Below are 21,463 nucleotides of genomic sequence, written 5' to 3'. Positions count from 1 at the left end.
CAACCTTTGGAATGGTAGTAATTTCTAACAGGTATGATAGAACACATGTCCAGCAACTCTTAGTATCTTCTTGAAATATAGCTACCTGAACATACAGCAGATTTTTGCATTTTGATGTAGCTCAGCACATTGTACACAACCTTTTCCTTACATTTATTTTACTGTTGCTATGAAATATAAGACAGCTGAACTGAATTCCACTACATTTGACAATTTTGTGGTGATAAATTTTACTAACAAATAATAAAATCTGTATCAATAAGCTGAGATAGAAGGGACTGGTGGTGGGATTTTTGTTTTGTATGACAGAGCACCACATCGTACTTTTCTTCTTTAAAATTTCTTTTTATAGCATCCGTCTTTATTTAAAAAACTGGGTACAGTGTAATCACAAACTGTTAATAAATTGCTGCTAAATTCTGTACCTCCGTTAAAGTCAAGGCTTGGTCTACACTACAGAGTTAGGTTGATGTAAGGCAGCTTATGTCACCTTAATTATGTCAGCGTCTACACTACAGTGCTGCTTCTGCCAAAATAAGACTATGTCTCCACTGCACTTTTGTCGGTAAAACTTTTGTCAGTCAGGAGTGTAAAAAACCACACCCCTGACTGACAAAATTTTACCGATGAAAAGCTCTGGTGTGGACAGCCCATTGTCAACGGGACAGCATCTACTGCTGACAAAGCTACAGCCCCTCATTGGGGGCGGTTTTATTTTGTTGGCAGCTGTGCTGCTGTAAGGTACACAGTGCAGACATAGCCTGAATGGCCCACTACACCAACATAATAACTCCACCTCCATGAGAGAGACCTAGTGCTTATGTCAGCGTAGTTACTTACATTGGCTTTTGGCTGTCAGCGCTACAGGGGCTAACAGCTGGAGCCCTTCTCCCCCTTATCCTGGCACTGACAACCCAGAGCCCCATTGCTGCCTCCCAGTGAGGGACTTAGGGGAGAAGAGAGTCCAAGCCTGACTCTCCTTCCCCCCCTGCCATCTCTCACCAGAAGGCGACAGTGGGGCTCCCGACTGTCAGCTCTGGCAGTGGGGCTCGCAGTGGGAGCGCTTCTTTCCCCCAGAACTGACAGCCTAAACTGTGAACCCGGTGCAGGGCTCCCAACTGGGAGCCCCACATCAGGACAAGAGGCAGAGGGCTCCAGTTCTGAGCTGCCCCCCGCCCCCCCCCCCCCCCCCGACAGCCAGAACCTGAGCTGAAATGTGAAATAACAGTAGCCTGGAAACTGACAAGAATGTCAGTTTCGCTGCTGGTAGGCTCCCAGCTGTGAAATTGAGCCCCATGTGGGCTCAGAGCATGGCGGTCAGTGTGGGGTTAGGAGAGGGGGTCACAGCTTTTTTTGAGCCCAGCACCTGGCTGACAGTTGGGCTGTCAGGTTGGGGGAGGGGGGCAGCTGTGAGCTGGCGACCACCTGACAACTTGAGGGGTTCTGCTTTGAGCCCTGTACCTACAAGCTTAGGTTTGTTTTATAGAATATGAATTTGTTGAAAAAATGTTGGAAAGCCAAATTTACAGTATCACCTTAAAGTGAGCCCAGTTTCCTAATATCATGGCCTTGGCTAACAATTCTTTAAAAGTCGCATTTCCATTATAAAACCCTATTTCTAAGCTTTTATGACTCAGTCAGAAAAATTCTCTCTGGAGTGAAATTTTGCATGTCATGTCACAGTCCATGATTGAATGTTGGTTAAAAATTTGAGGAGAAAACAAGGTTTTGTCTTTTCCCCTTATGCTTTCAAAAAGAGCAAAGATACAGATGTCAGACTTCTTCATTTATTTATTTATTTAAATCCCAGAAGTCATCAGAAAGAGACCTCTGGGACACTTACCCTCAATAAGGAAGTGAGGACAAGGTCATTAAAAGAGAAACATTATCCAAAGATTAAGTGTTAAATTGGAATTTTTAAAAAGACAACCAGACTAGAGGTTTTTAAAACTGGCAAAGTTGTTTGGGAGCAAAAAAAATCCTTAATACTCATACTTTGCTCTTGTTATTTCAGGGATGTAAAGCACAGTGTGTGGAGAGGGTCAAATTGCATTTTTATTTGTGATTTGTGGGTCAGGGATATAGAGTTAGATCCATATACTGCCAACTCTTGTGATATTTGGTGTTTTACTTAATGCTTCAGCTCCTATACATATGAGATCAGATGAGAATCTGTTTTTGTTTCTAGCCTCATGGTTGTGGAGAAAAGCTTGAAAAGACAGATTGCAAACACAAAAATCCAAAATTTATTAAAAAACTCATGATTTTTAAGACCGCATGATGTGCTCTAGGGCCTAACTCATGATTTTTAACATTTGTTCTTGGCAGTATTATCCAGGACAATCCACAGACAATCTTCCACTGGCAACAGTGGGAGGTTTGTACATAGATCAAGGACAGGACATAATCCTAACGTAAAAATAGGACTAACTTTGTAGGCAATCATAAGTAAAAATGTATGGATTTATGGCTTATTACAACAATCTGTAGCCCAGTAATCCCCTTTTTTATGACTGCAGAGGTGTTAATGAGCCACTTCACCTTGAATGGTCTCTTACAATGTGCGTATTACTTATGCTAAACAATATGTTCCACATTATATTTAGTTGTGACACTTCTAAGTACCTTTCCCAAATCTGAAGAAGAGCTCTGTGTAAACTCAAAAACTTGTCTCTTTCACCAGAATAAGTTGGTTCAATAAAAGATATTACCTCATTCACTTTATCTCTCTAATAAGTAAAAAATGATAGAAAAATAGGGAGAAGTCAAGGAGGCAAGAAGGAAAAACAAAGATAGGGGCAGGAGCAGAACAGAATTGATGATGGGGATGGAATTACATATGAGAAAATATAGTGGTTTATCAGAAGTGTAGTCACCAAACTACTACATATTTAGGTAATGAACTTCAGAAATCAGATTGGCAATACAATGCATGCTAAATAAAACCATACAGAAATATTAGGAAATGGTGTGTTTGTGGTGGTTTCAATATGGCTATGGCTGTTGATAATTTATAAGGCGTTGCATAAGAAAGTAACAAACTGATAGATTGGGTGTAGGTTGTGGTGTACATTTTCATTCCTTTGTTATGTGTATTGAGGGTGATCATCTTGTTGAAAGTGTGTTTGTTAAAAAGGGCATTCGTGTATGATGTGATTGAGTATCTTGATGCTTATAGGTTAACATAACCCGTTTCCTTAAATTGCTATTTCCTGGCTTTTTTAAGATGGTTATTTTATGAGGAAAAGTATTTGAGAATCCTTAATTCTAAATCAACAAAACTATGTGGGGATTCCATAGGGCTTTTAAAATTAATACGTATAAATATAGGTGGAACTGAGAAGAGACCCATGTCTAATGAGAGGCTGCGAGGGAGTGGTGGTGTAGAACTGATTAAAATATCTTATCTCATAGACCAGGGGTGGCCAAACCATGGCTCACGAGCTGCATGCAGATCTTTTACATTTAAATTGCGGCTTGCGGAGCCACCCATGCCCCCACCCCATTCTCCACCTACCAGCCTGAGGCTGGGGGAGCTCAAGGCTTCTTCCCTGCAGGGAGTGGCTTCTCAGGGTTTCAGCCCTGCGGGAGGCACCTACTGAGGCTCAGGGCTTCAGCAGTAGTGGGGTTGAAGCCCCAAGCCCCAGCAGGCATGCTCTGCAGAGCTGAAGCCCCGAGTCCCAGCCAGCACGCCCAGATCTCAAACTTCTGAAGATTATCATACGCTGCCTGGAGGGTCAGTAAGTGTGACCACCCCATCATAAACTCATAGACTTTAAGGTCAGAAGGGACCATCAAGGTCATCTAGTCTGTCCTCCTGCACATTGCATGCTACAGAACTTCACCCATTTAAAACTCTTTACACCTGCCTTTAACTCATGCTCAAGCTTCTTCTGTCTACACACTAAGCTTTTCATATGAAGCTGCAGGAATCTTGCAGTCTGAGAATCTTTGAATGCTGAAGGCCTTATTTGAAGCTCATTTAAGTTAATAACAGGCTTTCCATTGACTTCATTGGGCTTTGGATCAGCCCTATGTAGGGACAGCTTGAGACGCCATGTGACAAGATTGCCGACGTTCGTATGGTGGGTCCTGGGCTTTTCTTGTGGCGGGGGGGGGCGGCTAAGACCCCACCCTTTGCCCCTGCTCTTGGGTGCCGAAGGCCCTGCTAGTGGCCTAGGCAAGTGGTAGAGGAGGGAAGTGGGGGAGGGGTCTGGGTTTGCTCCTTGCACTGAGTCCCAGCCTCTCTCAATCCCTGTGGGTTTCCTACCCTCTTCCCCCTTGGGTGGGATTACCCTTGGTCCTTAGACACTGCGGGAGGGAGTCTCCCTGCCCTGCAGCGTAGGGTCTCTCTTACTTCGGTTCTCTGGTCTTTCAGCTCTCACAACACACCGCCAACCTCCAGTCCTCTCTCCTTCCTCCTCTTCCCCTGACTGCCTGAAGCAGGGGGTTTTATTAGGTTCCTGACAGGGCTTAATTGACTACAGGTGCTCCAATTAACCTGTAGTAACCCTCCCTAGTCTACAGGGAACTATGCCTTAATCAGCCTAGTGTTTATATATTTCACTCTACCACTGCTCCCTGGCCCTCCTGTATCACGTCAGTTAAAGCATTCTCTTCCTGGAGTGTAGTTTTAAACAGAAGAGATATGTATAATTTTTATAGATTCCTAGATATTTAGGTCAGAAGGGATCATTATGATCATCTAGTCTGACCTCCTGCACAATGCATGCCACAGAATTTCGCCCACCACTCCTGCAAAAAACCTCTCACCTATGTCTGAGCTATTGAAGTCCTCAAATCGTGGTTTAAAGACTTCAAGGAGCAGAGAATCCTCCAGCCCCATGCTACAGAGGAAGGCGAAAAACCTCCAGGGCCTCTTCCAATCTGCCCTGGAGAAAAAATTCCTTCCCGACCCCAAATATGGCGATCAGCTAAACCCTGAGCATATGGGCAAGATTCACCAGCCAGATACTACAGAAAATTCTTTCCTGGGTAACTCAGATCCCACCCCATCTAATATCCCATCACAGGCCATTGAGCCTATTTACCATGAATATTTAATTACCAAAACCATGTTATCCCATCATACCATCTCCTCCATAAACTTATCAAGTTTAATCTTAAAGCCAGATAGATCTTTTGCCCCCACTGCTTCCCTTGGAAGGCTATTCCAAAACTTCACTCCTCGGATGGTTAGAAACCTTCGTCTAATTTCAAGTCTAAACTTCCTGGTGGCCAGTTTATATCCATTTGTTCTTGTGTCCACACTGGTACTGAGCTTAAATAATTCCTCTCTCTCTCCAGTATTTATCCCTCTGATATATTTATAGAGAGCAATCATATCTCCCCTCAACCTTCTTTTAGTTAGCTCAGCTCCACAGACAGGTTCTGAAACCTGTTTTAGATTTTAAGCAAGCAAATTCTGCCTTTGAACTTATGTCCCTTGACGACTCCCTTGTCCAGTCGTCTTTGTGTAAAAATTATAAGAGTTGACATTTTTAATTAGTGTCCACTTGCATATGTTACAACTGGCATATTTGCAAATTGCTGGAGGTGATTTTCTGCTGATAAATGCATGGGGATAAGCTATACCATTGTAAACACCCGTATACTGGTATAACTGCATCCGCACTATGGGGTTGTACTATGTTTTAATCGATTTCTAAACTGGTACAGTTAAAGCGGTACAAAAACCTTATGTGGAAAAGCCCTTTCGCTTGGTGCCTAGGCTGGGTCCTTCTGAGCTGGTGGGAGGAAAGTCAGGGGGAATTGGAAATTCCTATCTCCTTTGCTGCTCTTATTCAGGTGGTGGGGGAGAGAGCAGAGTGATAGCTATGATGGTCCCTCTGGCTCTGGGGAATGCTGGGGGCTGACACAAGCCTCTTGTGATTACTTCCACAACAGCAGCGATACCTCCATGTGGTTTCCCACTTTCCATGGTTTCCCATTCTCCAACCTATGACAATAAAGATATCAGTGAGCAACTTTTTATCATAAAACTTGGATACTGCTAATACATGTAAATATTTAATACCGCATCAGATCACTATATCTTTTTGAATCAATGTAATGTGTACATTTCCATGAATAAAACCATTATACGGTAGTATATTAAAATATGGGTTTTAATAGAGCTTTTTATATGTGAAGTAAAAAGTTGTTGAAAATTAAGTGTGCTTCATAAAGCCGATTAGTTATTCACACTTTATTGATTCTTAGAATTTCTAAGCTTACTGAAAAGCAAGATTTTATTTAAATTAAAAACAATAGTTTTTACTTGTATTTATATGTGATTGTAGCCTTTCAAGGAAAAGAGTATGTTATGCTTTAGTGAGGTTCTGGTCACTCTTATTTCTTGTGCTCTCCTTTCATCTCAAATGTACCAAGAAAGGAGGTATCTGAATCTTACCTATTGAATCATCTGACTTCCAGAGCTCAACAGGCAAAGGTTGATGATGTACTGGAAGGTTGATCAGCTGAAATAAAGCATTCATTATCCTTCAATCTAACTTAATTGGTGACCTCACAATAGTGCCTTTTGTAACCTGATTTTAAACTCCCTCTCATTCACAGAATTCTCAAGTAGACTCAAATAATAAAAAGGCTGAGTCCATGTATCGTTATTTGGATAAGTGTTCTGTGATGATTGAATCTGTCACTCTTTTTTTTTTCTCTGTCTAGAAGAGGTGTTGTCATTTTGAGTAAAGCATTTCTTGAGAGAGGAGTATTTGCAGCTTGAATTGTTTTAATATCAGAAGTACTGCAATGTATTGGGCTTTACAGTTTAGTTGTGAATCCCAAACTATATCTAACTAAATAATCTGCAGTGACTAATGTCCTCTGTGAATTAGCTTTGTCCTTTTTATGAAATGTCTGTATGAGGATTATGATTTGTTTACATACATCCTTTCTTCACCGTTACTTGTTGGATTTTTGTTGGGTTTTTATATGTGTGTGACAGTGTTGCTCTGTGAATTAGATGTTTTACACTCTTAAGGCATTATGTGACTTACACTCTTTCCCCTACGCTTGTGAAAACCCCCATTGGACAAAGGGGACTGAGTGAAGAGAAGGCAGAGCACAAGGACTTTTTAAAACCTTGGTGATTAAGCAAGTCAGGGCACCCTGGATGAATGTAAAAGAGAATGGAAAAAGAGAAGGATGACATTACTAAATAAAGAAAAAAACCCACACAGAGATGAATTGTGTGCCAGACCTCCAATTGCTTTGCTTGTAAGCTGCATCTTTTTACCCATCCTTCATCTATATTTTTGTCTTTTAAAAGCAGATTTTGCATTCTGATTCATGTAGGTGTCCGCTTGGGATCAATGGAACTACGTGTGGGTGCAAGGATCTTTCCACATGCATCAAGTGGCAAATTCATTTTTAAGTTCTTTGGAGCTAGGACCTCTCTTAGTTTATATCCATAAACCGCCTAAAGCACTTTGGACACAATAAATAATGAATAACTACATAAAAATATAAGAGCTCCCGTACTGGGTCTGAGCGTGGTCCATCTTCCCCAGTATCCTGTCTCTGACAGTGGCCCATATCAGACCTTTAAGGAGAATATACAGAACAGGGCAATTATGGAGTGATCTACCCTGTCTTCCATTCCCGGCTTCTGGTAGCGAAAGATTTAGGCTTGCATCCCTGGTCACCTTGGCTACCAGCCATTTCATGGGATCTATCTGCCGTAAACTTATGCAGTTCTTTTTTTAGCTCAATTATACTTTTGCCCGTCACAGCATTCTATGGCTATGAGTTCCACAGGTTACCTTTGCATGAAAAAGTGCTTCCTCTTGTTTGTATTAAACCTGCTGCCTATTAATTTCAGTGGGTGACCTGATGAAACGTTTCTCTATTCACTTGATCCCCACCATTAATGATTTTATAGACCTCTATCAGGTCCCCACTTAATCATATCTTTTCTAAGCTGAAGAGTCCTATCTTTTTAGTCTGTCCTCATATGGAAGGTGGTTCATACTGTTAATCAGCTTTTTAGCCCTTCTCTGAACTTCTTCCACTTCCGTTATATCCTTTCTGAAATGGGATGACCACAACTTAACCCAGTATCCAAGGTATGGGCCCATCATGGGTTTGTATAGTGATATCATTATATTTTCTGTCTTATATTTTATCCCTTTCCTAATTGTTCCTAACATATGGTTAGCCTTTTTGAGAGCAGAAGTTTTCCAAAACTGTCCACGGTGACTGCATGATCTTTTTCTTTTTAATAACAGATTGATTGCAAACATTTTGTATGTATTTGGAGCTCAATATTCAAAATTCAAGTTGTTGGTTACTTGAAATTGGTCACATAAATCACATAATTATTTGTATTGTTTCTGATTCCTCTCAGGGAGCTGTAGCAGTCCATGGAGAAGAGAACAGACAAGCAGAATTAGGGATTATTGTTTGAAAATTGTGAACTTTTTCCTTTCTAGCTGACACAGACTCTACCTGAGAATCAGTCCTAGAAGAATTAGAATATTTTTAAAAAAGCACTGTCTTGATGCAGAATTACAAGTTAATTTTCCATATCACATTCACACAAAATAATCGCAGGTGTATTCATGGTCCTAGCTGTGATGTCTGTGGTCGGATCCTTGCTTGGCTTATTCAATTGCCTCTCTACTAAGACTGCCTTCATGGGTTTTGGAGAATACAGTCCTAATACACCATTGCAGTCCAATTTTATGACCTGTATTTATGTAAGTCTATTGGAAAATTGATTTACACCTAGGTAAAACAGAAGTAATGCAGTGGTGAATCAGGCCCCCGGTGACCCTGCTGTACCAAATAGTATTCCATCCTATGCAGTGGACCACTTCTGTTGTGAACACTTTCACTTTCTGTGTGCATTCATGCGAGTATCACATGCATTGATGAATGCATTGTGAAAAACAAACACACATGTGAGTATGCCTGAAGCAAATTCATTTTATGGTCAGCCAAAATACACCTGGAAATATTTGGCAGAATTCAACTATCCTCTGCCCCAAACCAAGTTTAATAAGAAACAAAATTTACCTTTGGTTTTAGTATTTCTACTCAAAGTTAGATCATTTCCTCCTTTTATCAGATACTGTATCATCAAAAAAATTGTGTTTTATTGGCACCAAACAGTCAGTAACAGACATGCTAGAAAGTGCTGTGGGCTTGATTGTAACAAATGTCATTTTAGTAACTTTAATTGTGCCAGGAGGCTAGAGCAGTTAAATTGGTTTCTGATTATTCCCCTTTCTAACTTCCCCTTTCCTCAATTAACTTGTAATTATTCAGGGTGGATGTTGCTTTTATTGCAATGCAGATATTGCTTTTCATTATGCGGTACTGTATTCTGGAATAGTTTTATGCTAAATATCTGACATCATCATCCTTCAACTATACCACAACAAAGGTTCAGTCAGTATTTCCGTCTTGAATCGAAAAGCTCCAGTTTTGATCCAAAACCAGACATTTTGACACAATTCCATTTAATGTATGAATGCTCTAGAAGTTTAGGTTTTGTTCCAGTGGGGAACAAAAACAAATTATGAAATCTGGAAAGTTGCCTTGAAATGGAATTGTCATTTTCCAGACAGCTCTAGTCCTTTAATAGTTGCTGCAGCAGCTCTCTTTTGCAGCTCAATGGCAGACATCCTAAGATTTCTGGGCTTTGTCTGAAGAAATCCTACTCCCAAAAAGGGTGTTAGGATAGCAAAAAATGGCAACATTTTAATAAATAAATAAGGAGGTGGCTGAGGAGAAAGAAGTTAAGATGGTAACAGGATCAAAGGCTAAAACAATCAAATTGAGACACGACTGCAAGAAGATTAGTCAATTTTGAACTGGTCAATACTTGGGGTCAGGGGATGGGACACAAAACAAAATGCCAGATACAAGGGCAGTAGGTCTCAATTATGTGCTTGCTTACATGCAACTTGTTTCAGTTTAATTACACAGACCCCTGGGTGGACACAGTTGCCGTTTTACAACTGGTTGCCAATATAAACCAAGTTTAAATAGACTCAAGTGTGTCTAAACACAAAGTTGTACCAATTTAACTAAATTGACTAAAAATAAAACTGGTGTAACTCTGTGGGTAGACCAGGTCTAAATTTACTTCTCTCCCTCCCTCCCTCTCATTTGGCTGGTATGTTGGCCAGGATGATTTTATACATGTATAGAGTCTGTGTATACCCACATTTGATAAAGATACATTTACGTATAGTATGAAACTTAACTTTCACATTTTATGTCTCTTCTTTTAAATTTGCTACCTTAATGGAAAAAGTAACCTTAAATTTCCTATTTTTAACTTAAAACTTAATGTTTTTGTTTACTGCCAGCCATTTTTGTGTTTGTGTACAAAACACATTTGTCAGCAAACAAAAGCAAACTCATTTACAATTTTACAGAAAAGCAGAGTGGTATCTAAGAGAGAGGCTGGAGCAAGCAACATGGCTATGGTTGGAACTTGACTTCATTTTAGCCACTATTTTCATTTGCTTCTAAGTTTTTTTTAAAAATTTCCTTTTTTTTTTTTCTCAGTCCAAAGGCTGATTTATTTTTGAAAAGTGTGAAATAAATCCATTCTGTTATTTGTGAACAGGAGAAGCTTTAATGTCCTGCAGAAGAAAAGTTGGAGCCAATGAAGAGAATCAGTAACTGGGAGACATGGGATGCAGTCCTGGTCCATTAAAGCTAATGGAAAAACTCTAGTTGATTTCAGAGGGGCCAGAAAGTCAGTCAGGGTCATAAAGAAAGGTCTTTTGTACCTGCTTTGGATCAGCTGAAATGGGAAAGGAATGAGAAAAGCCAGAGGGGAGTGGTTTGCATTAATCTCAATTGCAGATTACCAGAGCTTTGTCCGTAGTGATAAGGGAGAGGCAGGGTTAATAGTTTTGTTGTTTCTTTTTTTAAAAGTCACAAAAAAAAATCCTTTCACATTCTGAAGGTAAGAGTCAAAGCCACAAAAGCAAGGAAATATTCAAGTTCTTGCCTTGTCTTCCTTTGGTCCCTTTATTAGCGTCCCATCACCTACCACCACAAGTTTACACTGCTATACTACCTTGCCACTTCACCCCACACACACGTAGACCTGCTTCCATCCTGGACCATTCTCTCTGACCAGGCCACCTGGTGAACTCCCCCTTTGTGTCCTCACTTCACTCACTTCTTCTGGCCTGTTTCTATGATGATCCTCCCTGATCCTCTGTGCCGTGCCACCATCCTTTTCTTCTAGTCCCTCTTGAAACACACTTCTTCCAGGACAGCTTTACTCTATGTGATGGAACTACCAGGAGTGTGCCCCATTCCACCGATGAGTCACACTAATTTGTGTTGTTCCCCTCTTTGTCTGCACGTTGTAATGTGCCTAGAAGGACCTAGCCTTATTTTTCTGTCTAAAATGCCTAATGCATTTTGAGCTCTATACAAATCAGAAATAAGAAGTTAAGAGCAAAGCTTGAACTCCTGGTTATCACAAGGATGTCTTTGACTTTAGAGAGCAGAATTTCGGGCCTTTGTTGTTTTTGTAACATTATCGTTAGAGACAAGCCTGAATAAAGAATCCAGATCCACATACTCCATGTTCAGCTCATGCAAGTGATCTTGTTTCTATAAAGGAGTGAATTAAATACCAAGGTACGAACTCAACCCCACTGCATCCTTCCACTCAACACAGCATTAATCACAATCCAGATCTGAATTGTGGAGCTTGGACTCACGTAACTGATGGTCACGTAACTCACTCTGATAATGTCCAGACCATTGATTTGTGTAGCAAAGGTGTTTTAACATTTCTTTGCAACCTCATACAGAGCTCTACAAAAGCTTTACCTCTAAAGTGTTTCCTTTCATTTTTTTTTTCTGGTTTCACATCTGTTGGAAACTAAAGTGTGAATTATAACTTATAATAAAAATAGTTTTACCAAAAAGGCTGTGTCTACACATGTTGCACCTTCCAAACAGAGAGAGCTTTTTTTTCTAGTAGGATTACTGATTAACGTTAAATAGTTGGACACCATAAGTGAATATTTACTCTGGTATGAATGAACTGTAGGAAGTAATTTGTGTGTATTGTGCTTTGCAAACAGACCTGTTTGCTACATAGATTATGCTGTTCTTTTGAGCTCTGATTCTGCAAGTTATGTTGAACTCAGTGAGGCTCTGCATGAGTATATGGGTTCATTTGCACATTGTAACTTGTAGGATCAGGGACTTGATCTTTCTCATCACCTAATTCATTTGGTAGTTTACTCATAAATATATATTTTATAGACAATATTTGTTATCCTTTCAGCTCCAATACACAAACAATAATACAAAATGCACAACTTTCTAATTTAAAGTTTATGTACAGTCAAGTGTGTATGTGTGTATATATATATATTATATATATATATATATATAAAACTGGTTGCTTTTCAATAGTCAATTTGTTCATTATTGTTATGTATTAGAATCAGCATAGAGTAAAATATGAACCTTAAATTTTTAAGAAAATATTTGTCTGTAAAATCCTGAAATTCTTCCAAAGCTTAATTAGATGGATCACATTGAATCTATTATGGCAATATCTTGAGGCAACATAATTCAATTATTTGGAAAGGTAATCAGTCTTTGCATATATCAAAGCAGAGTAATTGAATCACTGTAAGATCTAAATATATATTATGTGTCTCTGGTTTTCTTTTCAGTGTATACTAAATTCATCCCACTTGTAAAATCCATTAAATAAATTGATCCCAAAATGTATATGCTGACAAACATAGCTAATGCAAACATACGTGTTTGTGCAAACCCTCCAGTGCATATGTACGTGGAAGGGATGCACATACATATATTTGTGTGGTTTTTGAGAAGTGCTAGGGTCGTACTGAAAAATGTGTACATATAAAAAGGGGAGAAGAAGAGTTTAGTGTAAGACCAAAGAAAAATAACATTAAAGTAATTTTGTACTTTATTCTACTATTAAAGATTATTAGGGAAATGAAATATCACTCTAGTTTTTAGGCATAATTGACTCCATAATAAGATTCCCTCCCATGCACCGTCATACATTTTCTTTAATTTCTAAGTGACAGTGTTACGGTAGGTATCTGGTCTGTCTATCAGGTATAGGTATTTGTACCATGCTCATCACAATGGTATCAGAATGTCTTAAGAAATTAAGTAAATGCAAGCAGGTAGTCTATATATAGAAACTCCTTTCCTATCTTGCTGTGTACGTGCAAATAGGGGATTGTTTCACTTGATTGTGAGAGAGATGTGGCAAAGACAGGAGGTCTTTCATTTAGTTCAAATGTGGATAAGACTCTTAATTCCTGTGAAGGAGATTTCCAGCTGCCAATACATCATGTGTCCCTAACTTTAGTTTCTTAAATTTTCTGTTGCTTGCTGTTGAAATATAGCAAAAGTAAATAAGTTTATTATCTGTATCGTAATGTGGATTCTCCTTTACAGATTGCTATTGTGCAAAAAGAGAGAGGCCATTAGAAAAAGGCATTGTGACTGGTCTTTATTATTGCACATGCCTTGAAAAATAATTAAATCTACAGTATCTACAGTCTGCTCAAAGGACATGTTCCTTTACCCAGGGTTTAGCTTGACAGTCTAATAGCATCTATTAAGCAATTTACAGCTGGAATATAATGGTTGTCTCAAAAGTAGAAACCAGGAGGCTAAAGAATAATATGTGTTATTCTTTGACACCATGACACCAAGTAGAGACCTCCTTATCCTCATTAAACACTTCTTATTTTTAAAGCTTCTCAAAACAACACCTAATACTATTTGAGAAGTTTCTTGTTTAGAAAAGTAGTAAACTGCTACAGGTCCTAATTTATCATTTTAAAGCAGAGCATTGGACTAGAAAACTTCAAAACATTTTTCTCAGGCACCACATGCGTACTTTGGGCCACTGGACCAAAAGTAAGATGGTGAATGGTTGATAATTAGTTCAAAAATGTGTCTTGCCTGAACTAATAGTTAAGATACAGTTTAATGCTAAATATATAACATTAAGACACTGGGACTTTATAAAGTAATTAATTTGCACTTTTTGTTAATGAAATGAATTTTTAATGTTCACTTGATTATCTTGTGGTATTTTAGAGAGAAGTGATTTTATCCAAAACATTGCTTCTGTTTCTTTTATTCTGCATCTGCTAATTTACATGATTAATTTTGAGAACATCTGCATATAATTCTGTATGCTTAACAGTAGTGAGATCACACTGCTTTTCAAATAACCCCTACAGCTTTCACTTTCCAGATAGTCTCAGATTTGTATCTAATTGCGATGCCAAACTTACAAAGGTGCCAAAGTATAAGTGTGTAATTATGTAATTTTCTCTTGATCTTTCAGAGTCTTCCTGCGAGCAATTAATCAGTATGCAGATATGCTAAACAAAAAATTTCTTGACCAAGCCAACTTTGAGTTACAGGTAAGAGAAGATATAAACAGTATATTTGGTACTAATGTTAATGTTTTAATAAATTTCAGGTACAAACCAATAGTTTTGATATATTTATTTGTTGTTATGCATCTCTTCCTTGGAGTGAGAATGCTGAATTTATACAATGTGTTCTGTGACATGCTAAACTAAACATATAACCCAAACACCTCTGTACTTTGAGGAAACTGGCATCCAGATCCAAATGTCATGGCCTGTCCCCCCTCTCTCAGGAGCCAAGTTGAACCAAAAACCTGGATTTGAATAGCAATGATTTTTGAGATTAAGAGCCAGATTAAGGCATTCCAGGGCTCTAAGAGCGGGAACAAGGGAGGTAGGTTCCCTCTCCCCTTAGAAGAAGCAAGGGTGGCAGCAGATTCCTCTCACCCCCGGAGAAGGAGGGGTGGCAGCACAGAGGGCTTCTTGCTACTTACCCCAGCAGCTGAGGTGTATCTGCTTGGGCAGCTGGGCCAAGCCATAGCACTCCCTTTCCTCCTGCCATGTACAGCATTCTCTGCTTGTGTTGTGTTGGTGGGGTACCCCAGAACAGTCGGTCTTGGAGTTAACACTCCATTAAAGTGCATGGAGTGGGTCCCTGTTTTAGAGCCACTGTTTCAGGCTGTCTGCAGACTCAGATAGACATATCTGCACTAGTCACACAAATGTCAAGCTTTTCTTCCCAATCATGAGGACAACAAACTTACTTGCAAAAATAAAAGATGTGATTTTGATCTAATCACATGATTTCAGGAGTTGGGGAATTAGGCACAAACCTATAACGCCTATACCATAACCACCGGTCCTGTTTGAGAATGTTTAAACATCCAGATGCAAGTCAGGCCCATCTGAAATCTAAACTACAACAGGATCCCATTAAATTTAAAAATAATTCAGTTTTTGAAATGATTATACAAAATTTTAATGAGTCAAACTGTCAGGTGAGTGTGAGAAGCACGGGACAGGGGCACAAAAACTGGGGATGTAGTTTCATTCCTTAATTAAGGATGGAAGCATTGTAGGCTATATTCTCATTTAGAGGTGTCCTGTTGGGTCTCCAAAATGTCATCTGAGGGCTGCAAACTTTCAGATTTAGGTGGCTTTCTGACTTCGGCACTAGGCTGCATCTTCCTTTCCATTTAGATGTGTATTTGTGGAAACAATGACTGATTTAGAAATGGGATCATACATCATTCATAGATTCATTGACTATGAAGGCCAGAAGGGATCATTGTGATCATCTAGTCCAGGGGTGGGCAAACTATGGCCCGTAGGCCAAATCTGGCCTGTGGAATTGCCACCCCTGTGGCTCCGCGGGCCCCACTCCACTCGGGGAAGCAGCCGGCACCACATCCCTGCAGCCTCTGGGGGAGGGTGGGCAGAGGGCTGAGCGCGCTGCTCTTGCCTCTGGGTACCTCCCCCGAAGCACACATTGGCCGGGAACATGGAACCTTGGCCAATGGGAGCTTTAGGGGAGGTACCCACAGGCGACAGCAGCCCGCAGAGCTCTCTGCTCCCCCTCCCCCCGGGGCTGCAGGGACGTGGTGCCGGACGCTTCCCGGAGCAGCACAGGGCCAGGGCAGGCAGGCAGGGAGCCTGCCCTGGCCCCAGTGTGCACCGCTGCCGCCCTGGAGTCACTCCAAGTACGCGGCACCAGGCCAGAGCCCGCACCACAAACCCCTCCTGCACCCCAACTCCCTGCCCTGAGCCCCCTGCCGTACCCAGCACCCCTCCTGCACCCCAACCCCCTTCCCTGAGCCCCCTCATGTACCCGCACCCTTTCTCTGTTCCAACCCCTTGCCCTGAGCCCCTTCCTGCACACCACACTCCCTCCTGCACCCCAACCCACTACCCCAGTAGTGTACTACTACTACATTCATGGCCCTGCATGCAATTTCCCCACCCAGATGTGGCCCTCGGGCCAAAAAGTTTGCCCACCCCGATCAAGTCCGACCTCCTGTACAACACAGGCCATATGACTTAATTGAATTACTTTGTGTTTGAACTGGAACATATGTGTTTAGAAAAACATCTCATCGTGATTTAAAAATTGCAAGTGATGGAAAATCCACCGCAGTTCTTGGTAAGTCGTTCCAATGGTTAATTACCCTCACTTAAAAAATTGCTCTTTATTTCCAATCTGGATTTGTCTAGCTTCAACTTCCTGCAAGTAGATCTTGTACTTTTGTCGGCTAGACTGAAGAGTCCATTATCAAATTATTGTTTCCCATGAAGGTACAGTACTTATAAGCTGTGTCTGTCACAACTTAACCTTCTCTTTGTTAAAATAAACAGACTCAAAAGACCTCAATCATTAAAATACATGATTTCCAATCCTTTAATTGTTCTCATGGTTCTTCTTTGAACCATTTCCAATTTATCAACATCCTTCTTGAATTGTGGACACCAGAACGGGACACAGTATTCCATTAGTGGTTGCCCCAGTGCCAAATACGATAGGTAATATATATCCTTTCAACTCCTAATTTATATTACCTATTCATATAATCCAAGGATTGCATTAGCCCTTTTTGGCCATCGTGTTGCACTGTGAGCTCATGTTCAACTGATTATGTACCATGACCCCCAAATCTGTTTGAGTCACTGCTTCCCAGGATTGAGTCCCCCAAACTGCAAGGGTGGCCTGCCTTCTTGATCCTAGATTATGACTTTACATTTCACCATGTTAAAACATACTTTGTTTGCTTGAGCCTAGCTTACTCAGTGATCCAGATCATTCTTTGTCAGTGACATGTCCTCTTCATTGTTTAGTATCTCCCTCCCCCCGATATTTGTGTCATCTGCAGACTTTGTCAGTGATGATTATGTGTTTTCTTTCAGGCCATTGATAAAAATGTGAAATAGCATAGGGTGAAGGACTGATCCCTGTTGGACCTCACTAGAAATATAGCCACTTGAGGATGATTCTCCATTTATAATTACATTTTGAGACATATAATTTAACCAGTTTTGAATCCATGTAATATGTGCTGCATTGATTTTGTATCATGTAGTTTATTAATCAAGAAGTCATGTAGTTCTGTTCAGTTTCTGTATTTCTTTCATCTTTTCTTTTCCAAGATGTTTAATTCTTTCTGATTCTTTCTGTTTTGCCCCCAGCTTATTTCCTCCTCTTCAGTCTATCTTGTTCTTCCCTAAGGTTGTCTGAGTATCTCTTTCTCATATACATACAATACATACACGCACACAAACACACATGCTCACCTTTGATATTTCTTTATAATCCTTTTTATTAATTCATTAGTTTTCTTCTATTTTTGAATTGTAAATTCTTTTCTTGTCTTGTTAACTCTGTTCTGCCAAATCCCTTCTCAGTGGTCTACTCTTCCCCACAACAAGAATGGCTCAAATGCTGAAATTGTCTTTTTTCTTCTCAAAGTGAAGGGCCCCAGATCACTTCCCCATATCTTATTCCTCAAAATCATCACAAAGCCTTAAAGGCCTGAGTATTTCCCACTCCCTTTCTTATTAGCACTAGTTGTATTGAACTCTTTTGTGTCAGTACTTCCAGGTGGTCCTAGTCAGTTTCACTCTGCTGCCTTTCTCCTTCCCTGGAAAACTGCTGTGTGAGCACATGAAGCAGTGCAACTGACAGACTGCTTCTTGTTTCCAGTAACAGGAAAAATCCTGTTCAGTGTTGGAAATGTCATGGCCTGCCATTTTGGACACTAATTTTCATTTAGTTAATTTTGGTAGGTTTAGTTGCAAGGAGCTAAGTCACAAATGGCATTTCAGCAGATGAAAGGTGAAAGGAGGAGACTAACATGTCCGTAGTGGAAATCATACTTTTATTCTGATTTATCACATTATATTCTTAGGCCATTGTCATAATGTATGCAAAGAAAAATTCCCTCTTCTCCACCCTAGCGTCTACGAAGTCTCAGTCAGTGGAACAGTTCTGGGTGGTAAACAGCAAGGTAAAACTAGGTTGTCTGCACTAGAATTCAGAGTTAAGTGTTTCTTGCTCTGAGCAGTTTTCTACCTAATTTGTGGCTAATGCTCATATATGGGCCAAATTTGCTGCTTCTGCAGTTGGCAGTTCAACATATGTGAGGTGTGAGAGAATGCACAACTGCAACATAGAGTTTCAGTCAACCTGACCTACTGAATTTCCAGAGCTATTTAAAGAACTTCAAGTGAAATCTACTCATTGGAGCCATGCACCTTTCAGGTATTAAAAACAGTGGATCTGTTATTAGAGAAAGGAGGTCAACAAATTCTGAGGGCAAGATTCCAGTATATCTCAAAGAAGTGATTATTGGGGTCATCAAGCCATGTCTTGATACTGATAATCATCCTCATTACAGCCCTGCTCTCACGTTCCTTTTTGATGGAAAGTTAGGCCTTGCCTAGATGAGAAAGTTGCGCCTATTTAACTTAAAGTATAATTTAAACCAATTTAGTTAAACTGGTGTAAAGGGCTGTGTGAATGCCCCTATTTTGGTTTAAATCAACCTTATTTCAGTTAATTTAAAATTTTATAGGAATCTGTTTAAGATAAACCATTCAGAATACAATCAATGTGTCCACGCACTGTTTTGTCCCAGTTTAATTAGATTAGTGTAAAATCAAACGAGGTTAAATCAGTGCAACTTTCTCATGTAAACAAACTGTTGTTCAGAATGTTGTGGTGCAGTAGCTCTGGTATTATCTGGTGATCTCAGATTTCCTGGACGTATTTCAATTTGATGTATGACATGACTGTAACGCCTAGACAGTTCTGGTCTGGTTGGTAAATGATCTCTGGGTAAAGAACAATAGAAAAATGTCCTTGCTGATTATTTTAAATCTCTCATCTGCCTATGACTGTTCTCCACAAGGAATTGTTTTAGTTGTGAGCCCGTGTAGGTATAGATGGGAGTGGCACATTGGGGGTGTCTGTTAGTTTCTCTGAGGGGATCCAACTCTTCTCCAAGAATTCTCCTCTGAGGAATACTGCAGGATTCTGTTCATTCATCCCTCCTGCTACTGTGAAGTTACTAAGAGAGATGGTGAGGTGGTTTGGTTTGCTCTTCCATCAATATGCTGAAGATACTCAACTCTAAGTTACCTTTTCATCAGACTCGGGCAGTGCAGTCTCTCAATTTTACTAAAAGGAAAAGGAGTACCTGTTGCACCTTAGAGACTAACCAATTTATTTGAGCATAAGCTTTTGTGAGCTACAGCTCACTTCATCGGATGCATACTGTGGAAAATACAGATGATGTTTTTATACACACAAACCATGAAAAAATGGGTGATTATCACTACAAAAGGTTTTCTCTCCCCACACCCCACTCTCCTGTTGGTAATAGCTTATGTAAAGTGATCACTCTCCTTACAGTGTGTATGATGATCAAGGTGGGCCATTTCCAGCACATATCCAGGTTTTCTCTCTTCCCCCCCCCCCCAGCACAAACCCACTCTCCTGTTGGTAATAGCTAAACTACTACATGCCACAAGGGGCCACAGCAATGGTTCCCTCAACCCACCCAGCAATATTGTTAACCTATCCAACTATACTCTTAGCCCAGCAGAAGCAGCTGTCCTCTCCTTCTGCCCCTCCACCCCCACGAACATGGTACAGTTCTGTGGTGACCTAGAATCCTATTTTCGACGTCTCCGACTCAAGGAATATTTCCAACACACCTCTGAACAACATACTAATCCACAGAGACCTCCCTACCAACACTACAAAAAGAAGGATTCTAGGTGGACTCCTCCTGAAGGTCAAGACAGCAGACTGGACTTCTACATAGAGTGCTTCCGCCGATGTGCATGGGCTAAAATTGTGGAAAAGCAGCATCACTTGCCCCACAACCTCAGCCGTGCAGAACACAATGCCATCCACAGCCTCAGAAACAACTCTGACATCATAATCAAAAAGGCTGACAAAGGAGGTGCTGTTGTCATCATGAATAGGTCGGAATATGAACAAGAGGCTTCTCGGCAGCTCTCCAACACGACTTTCTACAAGCCATTACCCTCTGATCCCACTGAGAGTTACCAAAAGAAACTACAGCATTTGCTCAAGAAACTCCCTGAAAAAGCACAAGATCAAATCTGCACAGACACACCCCTGGACCTCGACCTGGGATATTCTATCTACTACCCAAGATGCATAAACCTGGAAATCCTGGGCGCCCCATCACCTCAGGCATTGGCACCCTGACAGCGGGATTGTCTGGCTATGTAGGCTACCAGCACTCCCAGCTACCTTCGAGACACCACTGACTTCCTGAGGAAACTACAATCCATCGGTGATCTTCCTGATAACACCATCCTGGCCACCATGGTGTAGAAGCCCTCTACACCAACATTCCACTCAAAGATGGACTACAAGCTGTCAACAACACTATCCCCAATAATGTCACGGCTAACCTGGTGGCTGAACTTTGCGACTTTGTCCTTACCCATAACTATTTTACATTTTGGGACAATGTAGACCTTCAAATCAGCGGCACTGCTATGGGTACCCGCATGGCCCCACATTTTTATGGCTGACTTAGAACAACGCTTCCTCAGCTCTCGTCCCCTAACGCCCCTATTCTGCTTGCATTATATTGATGACATCTTCATCATCTGGACCCAGGGAAAAGAAGCCCTTGAGGAATTCCACCATGATTTTGACAATTTCCATCCCACCATCAACCTCAGCCTGGTCCAGTCCACACATGAGATCCACTTCCTGGACACCACAGTGCTAATTAACGATGGTCACATAGACACCACCCTATACCGGAAACCTACTGACCACTATTCCTACTTATATGCCTCCAGCTTTCACCCTGACCACACCACAAGATCCATTGTCTACAGCCAAGCTCTGTGATACAACCGCATTTGCTCCAACCCCTCATACAGAGACAAACACCTAGAAGATCTCTATCAAGCATTCTTACAACTACAATACCCACCTGCAGAAGTGAAGAAACAGATTGATAGAGCCAGAAGAGTTCCCCAGAAGTCACCTACTACAGGACAGGCCTAACTAAGAAAATAACAGAACGCCACTAGCC

General features: G+C 40.7%; 1 protein-coding gene across 2 annotated transcripts in view; it reads left to right on the top strand.

Moving 5' to 3' along the window:
* Window positions 1-21,463, top strand: part of DOCK1 (dedicator of cytokinesis 1) — a 551,011-nt gene that overhangs the window by 383,896 nt on the left and 145,652 nt on the right. For both annotated transcript variants that reach the window (XM_073354059.2, XM_073354058.2), the window contains exon 30: window positions 14,360-14,438. In XM_073354059.2, coding sequence (XP_073210160.1) covers window positions 14,360-14,438 — 79 coding nt within the window. The remainder of the gene's footprint in view (window positions 1-14,359; window positions 14,439-21,463) is intronic.

Source organism: Lepidochelys kempii, chromosome 7 (genome assembly GCF_965140285.1).
Source record: "Lepidochelys kempii isolate rLepKem1 chromosome 7, rLepKem1.hap1, whole genome shotgun sequence".
Taxonomy (NCBI): Eukaryota; Metazoa; Chordata; order Testudines; family Cheloniidae; genus Lepidochelys; species Lepidochelys kempii.
Note: the sequence above shows the minus strand (reverse complement) of the source record. Positions and strands in the feature narration are given on the sequence as shown.